General features: G+C 54.0%; 1 protein-coding gene across 1 annotated transcript in view; it reads left to right on the top strand.

The window, feature by feature from the left end:
- The window catches only part of MYO18B (myosin XVIIIB), a 62,274-nt gene that overhangs the window by 23,649 nt on the left and 15,040 nt on the right, over positions 1-23,585 (top strand). The window contains exons 21-40 of the mRNA XM_064727222.1: positions 609-801; positions 1,412-1,521; positions 3,095-3,160; positions 4,465-4,593; positions 4,813-4,956; positions 6,320-6,409; positions 8,161-8,280; positions 8,392-8,500; positions 9,140-9,264; positions 11,034-11,188; positions 11,920-12,043; positions 12,742-12,936; positions 13,038-13,148; positions 13,847-13,951; positions 15,366-15,512; positions 18,785-18,898; positions 19,278-19,394; positions 20,027-20,110; positions 21,361-21,498; positions 21,674-21,859. Of these exons, the coding sequence (XP_064583292.1) occupies positions 609-801; positions 1,412-1,521; positions 3,095-3,160; positions 4,465-4,593; positions 4,813-4,956; positions 6,320-6,409; positions 8,161-8,280; positions 8,392-8,500; positions 9,140-9,264; positions 11,034-11,188; positions 11,920-12,043; positions 12,742-12,936; positions 13,038-13,148; positions 13,847-13,951; positions 15,366-15,512; positions 18,785-18,898; positions 19,278-19,394; positions 20,027-20,110; positions 21,361-21,498; positions 21,674-21,859 (2,562 nt within the window). The remainder of the gene's footprint in view (positions 1-608; positions 802-1,411; positions 1,522-3,094; positions 3,161-4,464; positions 4,594-4,812; positions 4,957-6,319; positions 6,410-8,160; positions 8,281-8,391; positions 8,501-9,139; positions 9,265-11,033; positions 11,189-11,919; positions 12,044-12,741; positions 12,937-13,037; positions 13,149-13,846; positions 13,952-15,365; positions 15,513-18,784; positions 18,899-19,277; positions 19,395-20,026; positions 20,111-21,360; positions 21,499-21,673; positions 21,860-23,585) is intronic.

A 23,585-nucleotide genomic window follows, 5' to 3' on the forward strand; every position in this document is an offset into this window, starting at 1 on the left:
ATCAGATCTCTCACAGATCTTGCACAGATTACACACAGGTCACAGATAATTAGACACAGATCACATATAGATCTCACACAGTTTACACAGAGATCACACACAGATGTCAGATCTCACACAGATTAAACAGAGATCTCACACAGATTACACCAGCACCTCGCTGCTTTAATCCTCTTACGTGCTCAGACAGTAGCCAGCCCTGGGCTGTCGGCAGTGCCAGGCTCCTGCCGCTGTCACCCCTCATTCAGTGCCCAAACTCCTTCAGGAGCTGAGGCTCAGGCTCTGCTGAGTCCCTGGCCAGCCCATTTTGGGGTCGTGGCTGTCCCTGGTAAACCCCTTGCCCAGCATCCCTCAACCTCAATGATCTTTAATATTCCAATCCATTCCATGGTTCTACAAATCCTGGTACATTTTCTGGCCATCACCTGAACATGTGGCGCATCAGGAGGAAGGGTCCTGCTGATCCCCTGTGTTCACCCTCTGACTGAGGCTGTTCCCAACGCAGAGCTGACCCCTCCACCCTGCAGGTGGCACAGGGAGCCTTTCCCACTGCCAGCACGCGCTGTCCCTTTGTCCCCTCCATCCCCACTGACTCTGCCCCCCTGCAGGATGCGCTCACCAACCTCCTCCGGCGCTCCCAGCTGCACTTTGTGCACTGCCTGCTCCCGGGGATGGGCGGGGAAGGGTCGGTCCCTCGGCCCCCAGCGCCGCCAGATGCAGCCCCAGAGCTGGACGTGGTGGCCCTGAGGACACAGCTGGAGGGGACCCAGCTCCTGGATGCCCTGCGCCTCCACCGTGTCGGTATGTCCAGATCCTGGCCTGTGCTTGTCTCACATGCAGCTCCCTGCCCCTGCTCAGCCTTTGCTCATCACCTGCTTCTCACCAGCAGGCAAGGAATCCTCCCTTCCTTCAGAAATTCCCCGTTCAAAAATTCTCCTCCATTTTTATCCCTGCTTTTTGCAGGGGTTCTGAGCCCCTCTCCTGCCTGAACTCTGTGGCTGCAGCTCCAGTGGAGCATCAGGTTGGGCCTGCACTGCCCACATCCCATGCCATGGGGACAGGGAGCTATGCAAGAGGCCTAGGGGCATGTCCTGTGTCACACAAGGTGCTGGGGTGGCATCTGGCCACCTCAAACTCATCTTGGTGCCCACTCCCTGCCCTGACTGCAGGGATTTCCTCTCTCATGGCAGCTCCCCATGTCCCCTCCACCCCTGGTGCCCTTTGATGTGCACAGGATGTCCCAGCAGATCCTTCCCCAGTGTGCCAATGCCAATGGGTATGGTGCAGCCTCCAACAGCCCCGTGTGCCCCCAGGGTATCCAGATCATGCCCTGGGTGTGGTGCAGCCCCCAGACTGTTCAGATGATGCCCTGGGTGTGGCACAGCCCCCAACAGCCCCCATGTGCCCCCAGGCTATTCGGATCGGCTGCTTCTCACCCAGTTCCGCAGGCGCTTCCAGGTGCTGGCTCCCGAGGTGATGAAGAAGCACAACTCTGCCTACGAGGTGCCAGATGAGAGCAAGGTGTGTGCTGGGCTGCGGAGCACGGGCTGAGACCCCCGGTGGGGCTGTGGTAATGCCAGAGCTGAGGGGAGGATGTGGGCATTGCTGTGGTCCAGTCCCTCTCCCTGGCTCCCCAAAAACCTGAGGGCAAGACAGGAAGCATTCCCAGAAACCCAAGAGAGCAGGGACTGTGGAATCTTCTGAGCACTGGCCATCACCTGCATCACCTGGGGTGACTCCTCACCTCACCCCGTGATGCTGAAAGCGAAAAGAGCTCAGGAGGGAATCTGGACACCTGCCAGTTTTGTTTGTTTCTGAGTAAATTTGTAGCAAAACCAGCACAAAGCCATGCCTGGAATGAGGCTGTGAATGAGCCACCAAGAGCTGAGAGGAGCTGAATTAAAGCTGGGCACGTGCTGTGTTGTGCAAACTGCAGCCAGCATGTGCAAAGGCAGTTAAGACCTCGGGATTTAATAAGACAAGTCTGACAATTGGGAAAGGTCAATATTGCCACGAAATGCTGTCGGAGGCAGAGGGTGCCTTGTCAGCAGCATGTAAGCAGCGGATTTGGAAAATCCCATCCTCCCCGGAGCTCGCTGCCACCAGGACTTGTCAACTGGGAAATGCTGCCTGGGACACAGCACTGACCTGGCTGCTGGAGCAGGAGGAAGGCTCAGCTGTGAGGGGACAGCAAGAGCTGCGTTTGTGCTGGGCTGGGACTGTCCTGCACAGCCCTGCACCACTCCTGGTCCCATCAGTGCCACCAGAACAGGCACAGCCACAGCTCTGCTGCTTCCTCACCACGGTGTTTGTGCTCTGTGATCCACATCTCATTCCCTGCTGTGCTCCATGCCCTCCTTGCACGGCTGCTGGTGAGGCCAGGGGTGCAATCCTGCTGCTCCAGGGTCCGTGCTGGAATATTCCTTCTGTGGGTTTGGCCTTCAGGGAGGAGATGAGATGATGTCGTGGGGTGAGGTGTTAGCAGAGGGTTTTTGTTACGATTTCTGCAGCCCTGGGGCTTTCAAACCATCCATCCATCCATCCATCCATCCATCCATCCATCCATCCATCCATCCATCCAGGGAGTGGCTGGTGTTGCTGTTGTGCTCATGTTCTGGTCCAAAGCTTGGAGTAATTGAGTTCAGGCTTCTCCTTGGGATACTCTGCTTGAATCCTCCAGGAGTTCTGTGCTGTGGTCTCAGGGGAGAGCTCTCCCCTGTTTTTGGCTCCGTGGGATGAGCTGCTGGTGAGGTGGGCAGGAGGGGAGCACTGAGTGCTCTGACACAGGCACTGTCCCCTGTGTCACCTCCTGCCCGTGCACCAAGGCTCTGCCAGAACAGAGATGGCAGCAAAAGGAGGAAAATCCCACCTGCAGCTTCAGAACTCTACTCGCCATCCTGCTGAAAACCTCAGGGGGAGGAAAGTCCTTGCACTGGGACTGGGCTTGGCAAGGGGAGGAGGAAAGGAAGGCAGGGCTGGATGAACCCTCACCAGGTGCCCATGAGGGCTGGGGGTCTCTGCACCCCATTTCAGCAGCCCCCAGCAGGGTGTGGGTGTTCCCTCAGCAGTCCCATGATCTGTCCCTTCTCTGCAGGCTATCGAGGAGCTGTTCCAGGCACTGGATCTGGAGAAGAAGAGCGTTGCCATAGGACATACCCAGGTACCGCGACTGTGCCCTGCCTCCCCATTGCTCTGCGTGTGTGGGCACAGCCCCATGCCAGGCTCCCCAGCAGCCCAAAGTTCCCCAAATTGGTGACAAAGGCTCTCCTCCACTGCTGCACGTGGCACCACGTGGGCTGGGAAACCGAGACTCACTAAATATCAGAGCAAAACCTCGTAATTCTCATCTGAAAGCAGAACCCAGGGTAAATCCTGTACCTAATTACCAAAACCCAGGCAGCCCCTGGTGGTATTTAAGTCCCTAATTACCATTGATGTCTCCTGGGAGTGAAGGGGGCTTGGGCAGCTTGTGGGTTTGCTGCAGAGCAGGAACTGTCACAGCAACCACATTTGAACTTCAGTGCGATGGTCTGAAAGAAAAATTAATTTCACGTGCGCGCTTGCCTTCAGCTCTGGAGTCTGTAAAGAAAGAATTCACAGAACGGTTCCGTGGAGCAAAATGACTTTCTTTTTATCCTGCACTGTGCTGTTTGTAATTATCTCCTCTCTGGAACCCTCGTTCTTAATCAATAGCACGGTGGCAGCCCCGGTCACATTTTGTTAGGGCCGGGTTTGCTCCGCCGTCGCTTTGAGCATTGATTTTGTACCAGCTGTGAAACTCGCAGGGCTGGGGAGTTAATTCAGACATTAACGAGGCAATTGAATGGGTGGTGGAGCAATCATAGCATCAGCTCATGAGAGAGCCGCTCTCCTTGGGGTTGTGCTGTGATTCAATTTGGTTAAAATGCAGCTCTCAGCACAGCCCCGGCCTTGCCCGGGTCACTCAGAGTTATTAAAGCTGGGTCGTGCAAATGGTTGGGAGCTCCTGATCCTGGATTCCAAGAGCTTCTCCCAGCAGTGACTCAGAGACACTTCAGACACTCAGAGATCGATACTGGCCTGAGTCTGATGGCATCAGCAAATCTCTGTAATTTCTGAGCCGTTTCTGGCCAGTTCAGAGAAAGAAAACAATCTGGTTTATTTTGGTTTTGCTATTGTAACACATAATTGCTGTTACTCATGTGCATCTGAGTGTCACCTGTCAGAATCCTCTGACAGTGAAGGTACCCATCCCATCCCATCCCATCCCATCCCATCCCATCCCATCCCATCCCATCCCATCCCATCCCATCCCATCCCATCCCATCCCATCCCATCCCATCCCATCCATCCCCACAGAGGAGAGAACAGGCAGCATCCCACAGGAAAATTTTGAGGAATTGCACCTTGTGATGGTCGATGCCTCTCTCAAGGAGGAAGGAGAGTTTCCTGACCTGGGCTGTGTCACCTGTTCCTTGCTGCCAGGTGTTCCTGAAGCCGGGGGTGATCTCCAGGCTGGAGAAGCAGCGGGACAAGCTGATAGCCCAGAAGATGACTCTGCTCCAGGCTGCCTGCAAGGGCTTCCTCAGCCGCCAGAAGTTCAAGAGACTGAAGGTACCCATCCTGTGGGCTGGGGACAGCTGAGCCCACACCTGTGATATGGCCCACAGCACCCAAATAACAGCTCTTTGAGCTCCTTAAAGCTTTCCCCTGCAGCCATGAGATGCTGTGCTGCCATCCCTGAGCTCCTCTGCCACCTTTCCCTGTCCAGCCTGGTGTCCCAGCCCAGTGTTCCCTAGCTGGGTGGGGGTCAGCCCTGCTGTGTCCCCACAGATCCAGCGCCTGGCCATCCGCTGCATCCAGAAGAACCTGCAGGTGTTCCAGGTAGTCAGGCACTGGCCCTGGTGGCAGCTGCTGAGCCACCTGAGGCCCCTGCTCAGTGTGAACCTTGCTGAGGAGCAGCTCCGTGCCAAGGAGGTGAGTGCCAAGGGCTGGGATGGGACAGGACAATGTCACTATAGGACATGAAATAAAACAACACACACACTGGAATCTCCAAGGTAAAAAGAAGGGAAGTTTAATTTCTGACTCCAGTGTTTATAGATTTTTCCAAAAAATGACAATGGATTGGAGGATGACAGTGCCACCTCTCCAGTGACACTGGACAAACCAACAGTCCATCAAATTTCTCCTCCAGAAAAGAATGTAAAACAATAATTAGTTAGAGGAAAGTGCATGAGAAGGTTTGTTACAAGAATGTAAACATCAGAAGGCTTAGAAGAGCAGGGAGATAGGACAGGGTGCTTTAGGGGCTCTGCCTGGTGCATTGCTCAAGCTGGAAGTCACTTCTGCCCAGCAAAGATGTTTTTCCTACCATCCAGAAATTGCCCTCTGTTCTTAGCCCAGTGTCACGCGTTCTGCAGGGCTGTGGAGGGAGAAGTGACTTCTTGCTTAGAGGGACAGTAGCAAACACACCATGTCCCCACAGTCAAACCCCACCCCAGGGATCCCCCACTGCCCTCCTTGTGCCCTCTGCAAGCTCCAGGGGCTGTGTAAGAGCCAAACCCCTGGGGATGGGTTTGTCAGCCTGTGGGGTGCTGAGATGAGCATTCAAACACTCCTGTGACAGAGGGGACTCCACTCTGTGCTGTCCCCACTGTTGCCCTGGGTGATGGGAGACGCTAATGGACATTTTTTGCTCCTTTCACCTCTCTGCACCCTCTGAGACCTGTGCTAAATTCCCATCTTCCCTGGAGTCCCACTCCTCCTCTTGCCTGAGTGAGGTTTTAACAAGATGTTTTCAGGCTGGCTCACATGAAACAAAAGCTGCCTAAGCCTCTGTTTTTGTCTCCAAACCCACCTGGGATCCATCAGGCCCCATCATCTGTTAACCTCTGTTTTTATCACCACTCTGCACGCTCAGTGTTGGACATCAAAGCAGGACAAGGCTGCACGGAGCAGCTCCTGCAGCCTGGGAAGGAATCACAGCCAACACCGTGCCTTTGCACCGTGCTCTGATACCTGCCAGGGCCCTGGGACACTCCCTGGGCACGATCCAGGCCCCTGGCTGTTCATCCCAGGCTTCTGAGGCTTGCTGCTCTCTCATAAAACATGCTCCACACACAGCAAAGCTGACATTCCCTCCGATGGAATTCATGTCAGGAGCTGTAGTCCCGGCAATTTGCAGTGAGCAGCCTTCAAAGTTGCCTGGTAAATTTTATTAATAAGGCAGCTATGTCTCTTCCACTTATTTTGAGCAGAAAACAAGGTTTTCATAAATAAACCGAGGACGCTGGAACTCACTCTCTCTCTCTGTGTGTTTTTTTCCAATCTTCCCTAGGAGGAGCTGGCGGCGCTGAGAAGGAAGCTGGAAAAATCTGAGCAGGCGTGCAGCGAGCTCAGACAGACTACAGAGAGTCTGGAGAGCAAGGTACAGCCCCCAAAACACCTGATACAGACCCCAGAATGTCTGATACAGACCCCAAAAAACCTGATACAGACCCCAAGACCTCTGGCACAGCCCTGTTTGGCCACGTTGGGATGGGAGCTGGTGGGGATGAACAGGAGCAGCAGTTCCAGCAGAGCAGGAGAAGCTACCAGGGATGGTCCCCTGGACAGGATTCTGCAGTGTCCAGCTGCACAATTCCAGGCTGGCATCACTCCAGGATGCCCAGAGAATCTGTGGCTGCCCCATCCCTGAAAATATGCAAGGCCAGGTTGGATGGGGCTTGGGAGCAACCTGGGCTAGTGCAAGGTGTCCCTTAAAGTCCTGGATGGGCTGTAAGGTCCTTTCCAACCCAAACCATTCTGGGATTTAGTGCTCCCAGCTGGCTGCTGGTCCTCTGTGGGCTCTGCTCTCAGATGCACAGCTCCTTGTGATTGTGCCTGGGATTTTGCCAAGCATCACGAGGAGAAGGAGCTCCCAAGGTTTCTATAAATACCCTGGGTTTTCCCAGCTCCCTTGGCTGCAGCAGGGCTGGGCTGGGTCTAGGCTGCAGCCAACAGCCCTCAAGGCCAGGACCCTCCTCATCCCTGGGGAAAGGGTAAAGATGATTTAGTTTAAGCTCTTTGGGAATGCTGAGTGAGGGAACTGCCTCAGGGCAGACCTAGGAAAACACCAGGGAGAGAAATCCTGTGGGATTCGCTTACTGGGTTAAGCTTGTGGGACTCCCTAAGGAGCCTGCACAATGTGAGGTGCCTTAAAATGCTGTCAGACACAGGAGTGTTGGAATGCTGTGTTTTGCTGTGGCTCTGCAGCCCCTCGCTGGACTGGCTGAGCAGCAAGGACCATGTGCCCGTCCACTCTGCGGAAAATGGAATTGATTTTCTGGATTAATAATTCTCCCCTTCTGCTCCTGGTTTCAAAGGAAGTTTAATGCAATAAAGTAGGACAATGGAGAGCTGTGATGAGCCCTGCAGTGCAGGCAGCGTGGCACAGGCAGGAGCCTGGGCTCCCACTGGTGACACTGGGCAGGGACACTGTGCACTCCTGAGAGCAGGCAGAGCTGTCAGCATGGCTGTGGTGTGGCAGAACCCCCCCAGCCATGCCCAGACTGCCCCTGACACCATCCAGGGGGGCTATTTACAAATGAGAACAAGATGGGACTGCTGTACAATGCGTCTTGAGCTGTTTTATTTTTCAGCATCAGTCTCATTACATGGTTATGACAATGGGAAGATGCTAGCAGCTCACAATCTAAGCAGCAGGCCAAAAAACTTAATGCTACAACTTAGTTTACAAGCTTCTTGACCAACCACACAAAGCAAAAGCATATTGACAGTAGTTCTATCCAATCACCATAAGCACACGTGATTAAAACAATGCTTGCTTGCTTTAAAGCAATGATAAAAAACAATGCTTGCTTATTTCAAATACAATACCTACTTGTAAGCCTTAAATCACAACGCACAGAGCTCCATTATTAAGCTTTAACCTTCCTAATATCTTGCTAGATAAACTTTCTGCAGCTTAGAGAGCTATTCAGACAAGCGTTAATACACAAGCCATTGTTCTATTTGCCTTTGCTTTTTCTACAGTTTAAATAATTTTTCTGCTGACCTATCCCATAGCTGCTGCTTTAGCTCTGCTCACAGCTCTGCTGTATCTGAAGCCTGCCTTTTGCAGCTTTCCCCAAAACCCTCTAATTTTCCCACTAATTTTGTGGATTCCTGCTCCCCCAGATCATCGACCTGACCACGGAGCTGTCGGACGAGCGCTACAAGGGCGATGTCGCCTGCCAGGCCCTGGATGGGGAGCGGGCGGAGCGGCTGCGGGGCACCCGCGAGCTGCAGGAGCTGCAGGTACCACATCCCCGAGCCCCTGTGTGGGGACAGTGACCTGCCATCCCCCTGACAGAGCCCTCCTGAATGCCCCAGAGCCGGGTAGAGCTGCTCCCTTGCTCCCTTCCCCAGAGCAAGCACGACCAAGTGCAGAAGAAGCTGGAGTCGGTGGAGAAGCAGCTGGAAGAGGCGCAGCAGCTGGTGCAGCTGCGTGAGATGAAGATCAGCGGCTCTGGAGGAGGTAGGGATGTCCCTCCGGAGGCAGTGCATGTTCTGGGCATCCAGCCTGACCTGGAGAAGAGGCCAGAGGTTTGTTCCCCCCTGTCAGTGCCACTCTGCAGCTCCTGGCCTCTCCAGGGCGTTCTGTCACCCTGCATTTCTCATCCAGTGGGAGCGGGCAATGACAGCTTGGGGACACAGCTCTGGAGGTGGTAGGGATGTCCCTCTGGAGGCAGTGCGTGTTCTGGGCATCCAGCCTGACCTGAGGGGCCACAGAGAAGAAAGAAGAGGTTTGTTCCCCCCTGTCAGTGCCACTCTGCAGCTCCTGGCCTCTCCAGGGCGTTCTGTCACCCTGCATTTCTCATCCAGTGGGAGCTGGCAGAGACAGCTTGGGGACACAGCACTGGCTCTGGCATGGGGCTGGTGTGCTGTGCCCCAGGGTGCTGCTGGCACTGCTGGGATGGGATGGGATGGGATGGGCACACAAGCTGAGCCTGAGAAGGGGCACGTGTTTTGTGTGAGTGGGGCACACAAGGGAGATCTGTGCCCCATAAGCTCTGTGCTGGTGTCAGCCCCTTGTGCATCCCCTCCCCTGCCCCCAGCAGGGCCCCAGGGGCTGCTCAGGCCCCCAGCACCCACCCTGAGTGTCTCTCGTTGGCAGAGGACGAGTGGCAGGTGAGGTTTGACTGTGCCCAGACCGAGATCGTTTTCCTGCGGAAGCGGCTGGCGCAGCTGGAGGAGCGGCTGGAGGCAGAGCTGGGCACCAGGACAGGGCTGGAGCAAAAGGCAAGTGCTGCCAGCCCAGGAGGGCACAGGGACACCCTAGAGATATCCCTCCCCTGCTCCCAGGAGCTTTGCAGGGCTGAGGCTCAGCATTGCACCTGCTTCTTGTTGCTGCTCCCACTGACCACAAAAACCAGATATTTTCTGCAGCTTTGGTCCCCAGAAATCACTTTAACATTGCAAAATTCCACCTTGGTCAAGTATGAGCATGGGCAGAGGGTGAGGAGCTGCGGGCAGGGGTTTTTTAGTGGTGGGACTTGATGCTGATCTGGCTTTAGGAGCTGTACAGGGTTCTGCTCTCCCCATCTGTCACACAAAGAGCTGGCAGCTCCCGAGCTTTGCCCTGAGGAGGGAAAAAGCCAACGTGCTTCCCTGAGCAGTGCTTGGGAGCCAGGTCACTCCCCATAAGGATAAAACAAAGAAATAAAGATTTCTTATGGTACATTAAATAGTAATAAGAGAGAAGCTGAGTTTTAGGAGCTTGGGTAAAGCGAAGCAGCCCATTTGCTCGCAGTTAGTTTGGAATTACAGGCTTCATTAATGCAAGATTTTGCTTATTTAAAGTCATTCCTTAACGACTCCATTCCCTGGTGTGGGAGAGCTGAGTGTCTGTCCCAGACACAGCGGGAATCCTTGGGGATTCCAGTGCTTTTTGCAGAGAAATGGGATCAGGCATCGCCCCGGGGCAGCTCTGCTGACTCCGCAGGAAGGGCTGGGATGCTGCAGGCACTGGGAGGATGCCGGGGGCTGGAGGGGACACAGCACCTCGGGTTGTCCTTGTTTGGTGAAAAATCCCTGGGTGAAGCCGCCCTGGGGAATGCAGTGAGGCTGGGTCCTGGTGGGGATCTTATCCAGGGGGTGTGGGGTCAGTGGGGTTCCTCCGCTGTGGGGTGTGAGTGCTGTGGGGTCAGTGGGGTTCTTTTGTGGAGTTTGTGGGGTTCCTCCTCTGTGGGGTGTGTGGGGCTCCTCCTCTATGGGGTGAGTGGGGGGGTCTAAGAGTCCTTCCTCTAAACTGAGCGTGCCATGGAATCTATGGGATCTCTCCTGTGTGGGGTGTTTGTGCTGTGGGGTTCCTCCTCTGTGAACTGAGCGTGCCATGGAGTTTATGGGGTCACTCCTCTGTGGGGTGAGTGGGATCTAAGGGTCCTTCCTCTGAATTGAATTGTGCCATGGAATCTATGGGGTCCCTCTTGTGTGGGGTCAGTGGGGTTCCTCCTCTGTGGGGTGTATGGGATGCAAGGGTCCTTCCCCTGAATTGAGTGTGCCATGGAGTCTATGGGGTCCCTCCTGTGTCAGGTCCATGTGTCCCTCCTCTGTGGGGTGCGTGGGGTTCTTCCTCTGTGGGCTGTGTGTGCTGTGGGGTCCCTGTGTGAATTCAGTGTGCCACAGAGTCTATGTGGTCCCTCCTGTGCGGCATCCACGTGTCCCCCCTCTATGGGCTGCCTGTACCATGGCCTCTACTACATCCCTCCCCCACGGGGCACACATGTCCATCCCCTGTGGGATGTTTGGGTCAGTGTGTCCCTCCCTGGTGCCACAGCCTGTCCCTGTACCCCCCTGCAGCTGGCTGAGGGGCGGGCAGCGTGCCAGGTGGCGCGGGATGGGGCACAGCGGCTGCGGCGGCACTGCCAGCGCTTGGCCTGCAGGCTGCCTTTACCATGGGCACTATGACATCCCTTGCCCATGGGGCACACCTGTCCCTCCTCTGTGGGGTGCAGGGGGTCGGTGTGTCCCTCCCTGGTGCCACAGCCTGTCCCTGTACCCCCTTGCAGCTGGCTGAGGCGCGGGCAGCGTGCCAGGCGGCACGGGATGGGGCACAGCGGCTGCGGCGGCGCTGCCAGCGCCTGGCCTGCGAGCTGGAGGATGCCCGGGTGCTGGCTGAGAGCCAGCAGAGCCGCAGCCACGAGCTGGAGAAGAGGCAGAAGAGGTGAGGGATGGGCAGGGCTGGGGGTGCTGGAGCAGGGAGGCAGGGAATGGGGAGGGTTGGGGTGGGTGAGGAGCTGGGTCATGGATGTGTTTTATGAAAAATCCTCTCGTTAGGATCTTTTGTCCTGAGAAGCTGAGAGGCCTCAGAAATGAAATGTAAAAAATAATTATCTGCTGCTGTGGAATGCAACAGGTGCATCTTTGCTCGGTCTCATGTGATCATTTTTAATTAATGGCCAATCACAGTCCAACTGTCTCTGACTATGTGGTCAGTCACAAGATTTTATTATAATTCCATTTTCCTTTCTATTCCTTTCAAGCCTTCTGATGAAATCCTTTTCTCTCTATTCTTTTAGTATAGTTTTAGTATATAATTTTCTTTTAACATAATATATATAATAAAATAATAAATCAGCCTTCTGAAACATGGAGTCAAGATGCTCATCTCTTGGGACCCCTGTGAACACCACCACAGAGCTGCTATAAGGATGGAGCTGGTTTTTTATCTCTTTCAGCTGCTGGGAGTTATTTTTCCATCCCACTGCTTTGTGACTGACACAGGGTCTGAGCCCAGACTGGCTTGGGTTTGGACCTTAAAGCCCATCCAGTTCCATCCCTATGAAATATTCCCTATGAATATTCTCCTTCCACCACCCCAGAGTGCTCCCAGCCCTGTCCAGTGGGGTGCATGGGGTCCGTGTGTCCCTCCTGACCTTGCTGTGCTCCCCTCAGGTTTGACCTGCAGCTGGCCCAGGCCCTGGGGCAGTCTGCCTTCGAGAAGAGCCTCCGTGAGAAGCTGTCCCAGGAGAACACCAGCCTCCGCTGGGAGATGGGCAAACTGCAGCAGAGCCTGGAGGTAAGAGGAGACCCCACTTTGCTGTCTTGGAGACAGTTCTGGGAGCAGCACTGATTACCTTTGCAATTAGAGCAGAGGCAATCAGGAAACTTGATTCTAATTTCTCCCAGCACAGCTCAGTGTGTTTAAATCTCCTTCTAGAAGGGATGTTGCTATGTATGAGTGATCCCCATCCCATAACTCAGCTCATCAGGGCCCCAATTTTCACTGGGGTCATTTGTGCTCTTCCTTGCATGCCTACCCCAGTCCCACCTTGGGGATGGTGCTGTCTGTGCCCCAATAGATGGTGCTGCACCAAATGCCACCGTGGTGACACTGGCACAGCTGCTGGGGTGGGGAGAACCCCCAGGGCTGCTGCCAGCATCCCCCACCATCATTTTTTGGGGATGATTTGCAGAAAATAGCCTTTCCTCAAAGCCATGAGGTCGGTGGGTGCAAACAGGAATTCCAGAGCTGCAGGGGCAGCCTTTGGGCATGTCTGGGTGTGCTTCAAACAGCCCATCCTGTCCCCAGAGTCCTGCATGTCCCTGGGCAGTGGGAAGGTGAGGTCAGGATTGAGAGGGAAAGGTGGGCATGGGGGTCTCCATGGGCTGCCCAACCCTGCTGCTGCTCCAGGCGTTTGGGATGATGTTTTTGGGAATGCTGTGGGTTCTGAGAGTGGGGTGTGAGTGTCCAGGCTCTGACCATGCTCTGCCCAGCACAAGGAGGCCGAGGTGGCCAGGCTGGAGCAGCAGGTGGTTGTGCTGGCTGGCCGAGTGCAGGAGCTCAGTACCCCCGGGGCCATGGACACGGTGCCTGGGCTCAAGAAGAAGCTCTGGGACCTGGAGGGCAGCGCTGCTGAGCAGAAGAAGGAGTTGGAGAAGCAAACAGCTGCTGTGGAGCACCTGGAGCAGGTAACGTGGGGCTGGGGGGACCAGGGGGGTCTGTCTCTGCTGGGACAGCCCAACACCATCCTCATCCTATTGGGGCTGTGCATCATCTCTGGGGGTTTCAGCTCCACGAGAGGCTGGAGCTGGAGATGGAGAGGATGAAGCAGATCCACCAGAAGGAGCTGGAGGACAAGGACGAGGAGCTGGAGGACACGCAGAAGTCCTGCCAGAAGAGGGTAGGTTTGATGCTTGGTGCTCCCCAGAGCTCCCCATGTCCCCAGGAACCCTTCCAGAGGTCCGTGTTCCTGCTTTCCCACCATCACCTCAGTGTGAGCCCCAGTCACATCCCAGGGGTGCAGATCAGGCTTTGGGTCAGGGCTGAGCCCCAGTCACAGTTTTGGGGTGCAGATCAAGCTCTGGGTCAGGGCTGAGCCCCAGTCACAGCTTTGGGGTGCAGATCAAGCTTTGGGTCAGGGCTGTTGGAGGACAATGTGTGGAGGGGCTGTTGGGGATAATGTGTGAGAGCCACACGTGATGCAGCACATGGACCCACTGCTCCCAGTAACCCCAGAGTCACACCAAGGGTACCAATTCCTGAGTTTGATATTTTTGGGGATGATTTGCAGAAAACTGCCTTTCCTCAAAGCCATGAGGTCGGTGGGTGCAAACACGAATTCCAGAGCTGCAGGGACAACCTTTGGGCATGTCTGGGTGTGCTTCAAACAGCCCATCCTGTCCCCAGTGTCCTGCATGTCCCTGGCACTGCTGGGACAGGAGGTGCTCCAGGGGACGTAGTCCATTCCTGGTCCCCAGCGCTGCCTTGGTGCCCTCCCTCTCTTGGGCAATGCCAAACCCCCCCTTGGCAGTGTCTGTGCCCTGCTGGCACCCTGAGGGGTGGCTGGGCACTGAGCAGGGCTGGGTTTGTCCCACACAGCTGCGGCAGCTGGAGATGCAGCTGGAGCAGGAGCACGAGCAGAGGCAGATGGTGCTGCACGAGAAGCATGACCTGGAAGGGCTCATTGGCACCTTGTGTGAGCAGGTAAGGGGACAGTGCCCACCCAGGGGCTGCTCTGTGGGCCGTGCCCTGTGTGACCGTGTTCACAGGGGTTCTTGGAATGGGGGAAGAGATGAGGATCTGACTCCATGTTTCAGAAGGTTTGATTTATTATTTTATTATATATATTTCATTAAAACTATACTAAAAGAATAGAAGGAAGGATTTCATCAGAAGGCTAGCTAAGAATAGAATAGGAAAGAATGATAACAAAGGTTTGTGGCTTGGCTCTCTGTCTGAGCCAGCTGACTGTGATTGGCCATTAATTAAAAACAACCACGTGGGCCAATCACAGATGCACCTGTTGCATTCCACAGCAGCAGATAATCAATGTTTACATTTTGTTCCTGAGGTCTCTCAGCTTCTCAGGAGGAAAAACCCTAAGGAAAGGAATTTTCATAAAAGATGCCTGTGACAGAGGGGCTCAGGAGGAGACGCCCCTTCCCCTCCAGGACAGCCCCAGGTGTTGCCCTGGCAGCCCCCAGCCCCCAAGGGCACTCCTGGTGTAAGGGAAAGGGAGATGGGGCCATGCAGCTGGGATTGCTGTGAGACACAACCACAATTTGGCAGCAGCTAAATCAAATCCTGTCACTTAAAAATCCTGGGCTGTGCTGGTGGGAGGGGGCAGCTGGTTCCAGCCATGGCACCAAATTTATCCCCTCTGGTCATTGCTTCCCCTGAACAAGAGGAAAATGATGTGAGCAGTGTCCAGGATCCAGCTGGAGGGATGGCAGAGCAGTAGTGGTGCTGCTGCAAACACCCTGTGGTTAGCAGAGGACAGTTCATTAAAAAATGGGAAGAAAACAGCTGACCCAGAAAACTAATTAAGGAAATGGAGATGCCAATGATTTCTTGTTCCAGCAAATTCCAGCCAGCTCTAAACCAGGCCACAAGGTCAAATCCACACAGTGGATTTCAGCCAGTGAACAGAAAACAGGAGAAGGAAAGGGGTTTGAAAGGAGAGCCGTGGCAAACAACCTAAATGGAAAATGCTCTTACACCTCAGTGATGCTGAAACCGAGCACTGAAACCATGTCCCTGTTTATTTGGTGGCTTTCTAATTCCTTTATCCCTGTAACCATGGTTGCTCTCTCCCTCTCTCTGGGGAGGGGAGCACAGAAGATGGGTTTTTTAAAGTATTCCTTGTGGCTGTGTGGCCAGGCTGTCCTTCTGGACACAGGGGGGAATGTCACTCGTGGGGACCAGGGGTGCGCAAATGTTTTCAGAGGAGCATCTCTTTGATGGGGGAAAATATGGAACATCCTGGAGGTGTTCACTTTGGTGTAATTGACAAAAATACCCCTAAATTGAGGGGGAAACACCTTGAGGTGTGGCAGAAGGTGCTGATGGAGGTTCCAGGGGTTGAGCAGGGCTCAGACATCTCCTCTCCCCATCCCAGATCGGCCACCGCGACTTCGACGTGGAGAAGCGGCTGCGGCGGGACCTGCGGAGGAGCCGGGCGCTCCTGGCCGATGCTCAGCTGCTGCTGGCGGCCCCAGCCGGGCCCGGGGGCAGCGCTCCGGAGCTGGAACACCTGCGCAAGCAGGTAGGGAGGGAGGGAAGCCGCTGGGAGCATCCCCCGCTGCCCCGCTTAACTGAGCGCTGACACACCGCAGAGTCTCCTTGGAAAAGCAGTGCTTACCCTGTAATTAAGGCAATGCTGGTGAAGTGTTTTTTCCCTTTTTTCCCTTTTTTTTCCTGTTAATTACCTTCTGTTTGGCGCGTTTCTGCGCGTCTCCTACGGCCGGGCTGGGGCGGCGTTGCCATAGGGATGCTGGAAGCGGGAGAGGGATGGGGGGGATTTGAGCTGGGGAGCAGCTCCAGCTCTGTGACAGCTCTGTGCCACCACACTGGGGACATCCCCGACCCCAGGGTGAGCTCTGAGTCCCCTGACATGGATAGGGGCAGCACGGGGCTGTCCATCCCCTTGTGGGCCGTGTATTCCCAAGTGCCAAGCAAGGGCTCAGCTAAAGATGCTGGCCCTCTGAAACCACTCAGAAATTAATCTGTTCTGCACATTTCACCTGGAAACGAACGAATCTGGAGGCACGAGCAACTCCAGCAACATCCAAGTGTAATTGGGAGGGTCATTGTGCATAAATAACAGCTGTGAGCAGCAGCTGCTCCCTTCCACCTGTGCTGGGGGAGAAGGGGAAGGTGATCTGATGGAGCTAGGGGTGTGTCCATGCCCTTTCCTGGATGTCCAGGGCAGGAGATGGCTGTGGCTGGGACAAGCCACAGTGGGAATGGCCATTTTTTGCACTCTGGTGTTGTTAAATATTATTGACCCAGTGTTGTAGTGCTTCATTAATCCCTCATTGTTTCCCAAATCCCACTTTGGGGTTGGAGAGGTTGCACTGCTCCTGGGAAAACCAGTCCCTGGTGGGAGGGAAATGTGCCCTCAGGTCTCTTCCATGTGCTGATCTGAGGGACCTTCATGGATGCTGAGGCGCTTCTTCTGCCCATCCCACTGTGTCCAGCCCCATCTCCCTGGGGAATAGTGCCCAGCTCACCTGGGGAAGTAAATCTTTACTCCAGAGAGTAAAGTCATAGAGAGAGCAGCTGAGGGAGCTGGGAATGGGCTCAGCCTGGGGAAAAGAAGGCTCAGGTGGGACCTTGTGACTCTGCACCACTCCTGACAGGAGGGGACAGCCAGGGGTGTCAGGCTCTGCTCCCAGGGAACAAGGACAGGAGGAGAGGAAACTGCATCAAACTGTGCCAGGTTGGAAATCAGGAGGAATTTTCTCATGGAAAGGGTGCTCAGGGCTTGGCAGGGGCTGCCCAGGGAGGTTTGGAGCCCCCATCCCTGAAGGTGTCCAAGGAATTCCTGAACGTGACACTGAGTGCTCTGAGCTGGTGACAAGGTGGGAATCAGGCACAGGCTGGATTTGATGACTTTGGAAGTCTTTCCCAGCATTTATGACTGAGATTTTGGGATTCTTGCCCTCTGCACACCCCAGTCCTCACAGCAAGGCAGGAGGTCGCTCTCTGTCCCTGTGGTTCCTGTGCTCATCTCCCTTGTGTTTGGAGAAGAGCAAACAGCCTGGATTTTGGGAATGTGGAGTTTTTCCTGTGTCACCAACGCTGAGGCTCTGCCTGTGCTTAAAATGCCACATGATTATCCTGTCCTTTAAGCTGAAACAATTTCTAATGGCATTCATGACGACTTTCTCAAAAGCCAATGCATCCTACCAGCAGCCCACAGACCTGCACCAGAAGAAAAACTTTGCTAAAATGCTACATTTCCGTTAATCAAAATCCATATGGCTGGGAGTGCAGCATTGTTTCTTAATAAGGCTGAGGCATCCATTTTATGCAGGTATTTAACAGATGGTGTTCACAGCAAACTAATGTTGTTCCACACTTCATACATTATGCATTTTTTTGGGGGGGAATTTCAATTTATTCTTCCCAAGTGGGAAAATTCCATTACACCAAGTGAATTGGAAGCTGATGCTTAATGAGGGGTCCTGGAGATGATTTTTCTCTCTGGTGGAATTATCAGGATTTTGGTGGGAATTGTGGCAGGGTTGAGGCCAGTCCATGAGTGGGGATGCAGGTGGGAAAGGCCATGAAACCAGGAGCTGATCTGAGTGGCATCTTCAACTCATCCCAGCAAAGTACAGGGACTTTTTTTACAGCTGATGGAAGAAAGTTCTTCCTTTTCTAGTGAGAGGTCTCAATCTGCCCAAAAACTGGAGGGAAGCCAGTTGAGGATTGCTCCAGTTATAGTATCCCATTATTCCCCCCACTTTATTTTTTAAATTTTTTTTTGAGGGAGAGAGATAAAAAAGAAAGTAAAAAAAAAATAAAATTCTTAAACTCTCACCATGGTGTGCAGCTTTTCCCGTTGCTCCCTGAAACTCCGCAGTGAAACCAGGAGCACAGGAAACGAGCAGCGAGCAGAGGGGTTTATTTTTCCTTTTTCGTAGAGAAAAAGCAAAAGAAACCCCAACGAGCAGGGGAAGGAACTGGATGTTCAGGTACAGCCTACGACAACTCCTCCGCCCAGGCGAGGGGGGAGTTTTGGGGATGACGCTGCAGCTTCCAGATGTTTGCAGCCCATTGAAGATCGCGTGTGATCCTAATGGCTGAGCTGTAAAACCCGAGAGCGAATTAGCGCTTATAAATGGGATCTTCCACGTGTATTTGCAAATGCAATTTACGCCACGTGAAAAGCCCATTTGCAAACCCCCGAATCATGAATTGCTCTAATCAGGAATTACGTGTAATTCACATAATTTTGCAAATTAATGATCCCAGCTTTGCCTGGCCATGGGAAAGGGAGGATGTGCCATGGAGGCTGCTGGACTCATTAGGACAGGCATTGGGGTTGGGATCTGAGCTGGGAGTGCCAAGGAAGCTTTGCTTGCCCTGTAAACCAGGAGCAGACAAGCCGAGGAGCAGCAGAGGTTTAAAACGTGGAGATTTCTGTGTTCTTTAGCAGGGAAAAATGCCCTGACACGAAATAAAACTACATGGACCTCCAAGGTAAAAAAGAGGGCAGTTTAATTTCTGACTCCGACATTTATTGATTTCCAAAAGTGACAGTGGATTCGAGGGTGACAGTGCCCACCTCTCCAATGACATTGGACAAACCAACAGTCCATCAAATTTCTCCTCCTCCATAAAAGAATGTAAAAATAAGTTATTTACATAAAGTGCATGACAAAGTGAATTATAAGACTATAAACATCAGAAGGTTTAGAAGAACTTAAAAAATAGGGTGACACCCTGTGAAAGTGGAAATAAGCATGGGGACAGCACCATCAGCATGTGGTTTCTCCTTTAATGATGATCCCCTGCACCTTTCCCCAGTTGGAAGAAAGTGAAGCCAAGTGTGCAGAGGCCCAGAGATGCCAGCAGACAGCAGCCCAGGAGCTGGAGAACCTGCACACGGAGCTGGAGACCCTCAGCAGAAGCAAGACCCTGGTGGGTTCCATGGCAGGGCAGGTGGGAGGGCACAGTCCCACCTTGGGAGGTTTGGCAGCAATCAGCAGCTGCTTTGCTAAATCAGAAGTGTTTAATAAATACCTTGGAGTGTTAATCACACCTCTGAGGATATTTATAAAACATCCCAGCAAATTTACTAAGTCTCCAAGGATATTCCTCACTAAATCACCTGGACTGTTTGGAAACAGCAGCCCCCGGGGTGGGTAAATGGGTGGACAAAATTCCTGCGGGGGAGCAGCATCCCATGGTCCTGCCCTGGCTCTCTGGTGGGCTGGAGGCTGTTGGCAGCACGTTCCAGAGGGGATTTGGTGGGCTCCCTGTGGGATCCATGATCCAGGAGCTGTGGAATCTCCTGCAGGTGGACGAGCAGCTGTTCCAGCTGCAGCACGAGCGAGCCGACCTGCTGAAGCGCATCGACGAGGACCAGGAGGACCTGAATGAGCTCATGGAAAAGCACAAGGCTCTGATCGCCCAGGTAGGGCTGGGGGCCTCTGCAGCCCTGGGAGGGCTCTCAGAAAGCCCTGCAGGCTGGCACAGAGCTGGTGGTGGCATCTGGAGGTGCACAGAGGGGTGAGGAGCCACAGAGATGCTGTGATGAGGGAGGGAAAGCTCACAGCGCCAAATCCTCTCACCTGCAGTTTTTAATCTTTGTTCAAGAGGTGTTTTGCCTTTAGTTTCAACATCTGGAGAACCCTATTGTCCCTCTGTGTTGTTTTTATTCTTCCTTTCACCATTTTCTCCTCCAGAGGTTAAAAAGCGCTGCCAGACAGCCTTGGTGATTTTGGTGCCATATCCAAACTATGCCAGGCTCTCTCAGAGGATTATGCTGGGAGCTGAGGGACCTCAAAACTCCCATGGGAGGGGGCAGGCTGGCAATTCACAGTCTGGTGCCCCTTGCAGAGGTGGTAGGGATCCAGGAGCCTGTGTGTGGAGCCATGACAATCCTGATCCACAAATCATTGTTTCAAAATTTTGGGAAGCTGCAGTGAGTTGGGAGAATGAAGCTCCATCAGGGCCGTCCAGGAGCAGCTCACTGGAGGTTCAGGCAGGAAGCAGCCCTCTGCTCTGAGCCCTGCTGCTCCCACTCCACATTTTCTGTTCCTGCAGTCGGCCACGGACATCGCTCAGATCCGGGAGCTGCAGACGCAGGTGGAGGATGTGAAGAAAGAAAAGCAGAGCCTGCAGGAGAAGGTAATTCCTGCAGGAGAAGGTAATTCCTGCCCAGCCTGTGGCACTCCTGCTGAGGAATGGGACTTTTTTAGGCCGGGGAAATCGTTTCCTTGCAGAATTTTTGGGATTCACAGCCTGGTTTCTCCCTCCTCCCCTGCTGAACTGGGATGGGCTGAGCCCAGGGCTGCCCCAGGGTGGGCACCAACAAGGGCTGCGCCCCCTCGCCTCTGAGGCTGTGCCAGCCCTCCTGGAGTGAGGGATTTAATTTTAAACACATGAGTAATCCCATTAAGTGAAGTGCTTTACTGGAGCGTGGCTAAGCTGCCCAGAAATCAGAAGCAGGAGGGAGCGGGTGGTGCTTTGGAGATAGGCTGGATAAAAGGAGACAAATTCCTGTAGTTTTAGGTCAAATTCAAAACCTGAACCCGGGATCACTGAAAGGCCAGTTTCCTTTGGAGATCTTGGTGTAAGAACCAAGGAAACAGCCTGGCCCAGGCAGCTTTCCACAAAGACTGTGAATTTTTACACCTGCTGTCCTCAAAGAGTGTGTGAGGAGAGAAGAGCAAAGGAGCCCCAGACACGTGTCCTGGCCAGCAGGTTCTCCATTCAGAGCCACACATTGCTGTCAGGCCTGTTCTGTGTGGCTCCAGCAGCAGGGAATTCTTTGGGAAAGGAGGGCAGTGCTTGGCCACAGCAGCTCAGGGGCCAGGAGAGACCCCCAGGGCATGCGAGGGACTGGGGAGGGGTCCAGGAGAGGGGATCAGAAAAGGGGTTCAGCAGAGGGGTCTGTGACGATGTTCACAGGGGTCCAAGGATGAGGGAAGAGATGAGGATCTGACTCCATGTTTCAGAAGGCTGATTTATTATTTTATGATATATATTATATTAAAACTATACTAAAAGAATAGACAAAAGGATTTCCTTTTGAGAAGGCTAGCTAAGAATAGAATAGCCAAGAATGATAACAAAGGTTTGTGGCTTGGACTCTCTGTCTGAGTCATCTGGGCTGTGATTGGCCATTAATTAGAAACAACCACATGAGACCAATCACAGATCCACCTGTTGCATTCTACAGCAGCAGATAATCATTGTTTGCATTTTGTTCCTGAGGCCTTTCAGCTTCTCAGGAGGAAAAATCCTAAGGAAAGGATTTTTCATGAAAAGATGTCTGTGACAGGGGTCCAGGAGAGGGGTTCAGGAAAGGGGTTCAACAGAGAGGATCAGCAGAGGGGCTGGGGGATGCTGATGCTGACACAGCCCTGCTCTCCCAGCTGCAGGCAGCTCAGGCCAGGGCAACCCAGCTGGAACAGTGCCCGGCCGAGCGCTCCATCGTCAGCCGGCAGGAAGCTCGGATCCGGGACCTGGAGAGCCAGCTGGACTTCCAGGCCGTGCAGATGAAGCGCTTCGAGGTACCCCCTGCTCCCCTGGCAGTGCCACCGCCCCACCTGGGGGGACAGCAGCACCTGGGAAGGGCTGGGAGGGACAGGGGCAGCACAGGGGGTTGGTGGCACTGCTGCTCTCTCTGTGACAGCCAGCAGTGCCTTGGTGCTCGCAGGGACATTCCCAACTCCTCACCTTCCCCAGGTGCTGGTGCTGCGCCTGCGGGACAGCATCATCCAGATGGGAGAGGAGCTGGAGAAGGCGGCCGAGTCGGAGGCGCGGGAGAGGGAGAGCAGCAGGTACTACCAGAGGAGGATGCAGGAGATGAAGGCTGACATGGACGAGCTGGTGCAGAGGGAGCTGGAGTCCAGCCGCCGGCGCGTGGAGCTGGTGAGGTTTGGGGGGTCCCATGGGCACAGGGGTTTGGAGGTGACCCCTCATAGCCCCTGGGTTGGTTTGAGGGCTCCAGAAACTCATTTTTGTGGGCTCCTTTGTGTGCTGTGGCTCTGGGGATGGAGTTGTTCCTCTGGGAGGGACAGGGAATTGCTTTGCAGCTCTCTGCAGCACCAAACCATTGAACAAAAGCTGTTTTTGAGGACCCTCATGTTCCTTTTCCCCATGGCTGGTCTGGGAGCCTGGAGAGTCACTCTGCTCCATGTTTTTTTGTGGGAATGATGTGGCTTTGCCTGCTCTCATAGAAATGCAGTTCCCGTGTGGATGTGGCACTTGGGGATGTGGTTTAGTGGTGGAGCAACAGTTGGACTGGGTGATCTTGGAGGTATTTCCATCCTAGGTGAATCTGTGATTCCAAGTTAGGTCATTCCTGCAGCTCCTCATGCTGGTTCTCCTCATGTCAGGCAGAACCACAGTGGGTGGGAAACGCCCTGGCCCTGAGTGCTGGTCACAGGACTGGCTGTGCCAGGCTGGCTGTGCCAGGCTCAGCCCAAGCACCAGCTCCTCCTGGAGCTCCTGGCTTTGCCAAACCCGCCCTGTGTCTGCACAGACAGTGCCAACCAGCAGCTAAATCCACTCTGAACAAGCAGAGCCCCAGCTGGCTTTGGAGAGCAGCAGAAATAGATTCACCTTCACTTCCCAGCCCTTTCCAGAGTCTCTTTTCATGTTGCTTCTTCCAGTAATCCAAGGGAAAGCCTCGCTCCCGAGTGGTAATTGAAAGATATTGCACTTCTGCTGGCAGCAGGGCTGAATTAGGAGCAGTTATTTTATCAATAATCTTTTAGTTAGCAATCAAGGAGATTTCAGGATTTATTCTGCCCCGAGGCTGCCAAGCCTTGCCGAGGGGGGAGTGGTGTGAACGATTCCCAATCCTCTGCCTGCACCAGGGTCAGGCTTTGCCCTTGCTCTGCCAGGCTCAGCCCTGCCTTCTCCAGCCTCCCCTGGGCATGGAATGGGGTCAAATCTCAGCCTCTGATGCTCTGCAGAGCTGTGAGAAGGGGCTGGGAAGGATGGAGGAGGGCTGGGAAGGATGGAGAAGGGGCTGGGAAGAATGGAGAACAGTTAGGAAGGATGGAGAAGAGAGAGGCTGTGCTGAGGTGCCATGGGCATCCTGGGCTCCCTGATCCCTGTGGGATTGGGGAGCCCTGGCTGTGGGTGCTGTGATATTGGGTGTTTGTTGCAGCTCTGCTGGAAGGGCAGTGTTTGGAACATGGATTCTGTTGGAATGGGGGTGTGTTCTTGCTGTATTTTTGGGGATTGTGCCTGTATTTTTAGCAGCTTTCTGAATGTTTCATATGGGGATGTGAGCAATGGGAGATTCTTGTGTTCTCCCAGATAAAGTGTGCAAAGAGGTCTGAAAGGGATTTTAGAGGCACCTCCCTCAAATCAGACGCAAACAGCTGAACTTGTAAGGCAGGACTGAGGGCTCTGGGTTTATCCAGATATTTGGGGTTATCTGGCAGGAGAAAGGAGCAGGGGGGCTCCCCCAGACACAGCTCCCCATCCCAGCTTTCCCATGGGGATTGCTCAATAGGAACTGGCTCCAGGCCCTGCTGTGACATTCCTGGGAGCAGAGGCATCCCCAGACTGTGTCCTCTGAAGAGCACTTGAATTAAACATGGACCAGAGCTGTGATCAGGGAGCCCAGCCCAGCCTGGTGGGG

The sequence above is a fragment of the Zonotrichia leucophrys genome, chromosome 15 (genome assembly GCF_028769735.1).
Source record: "Zonotrichia leucophrys gambelii isolate GWCS_2022_RI chromosome 15, RI_Zleu_2.0, whole genome shotgun sequence".
Lineage (NCBI taxonomy): Eukaryota > Metazoa > Chordata > Aves > Passeriformes > Passerellidae > Zonotrichia > Zonotrichia leucophrys.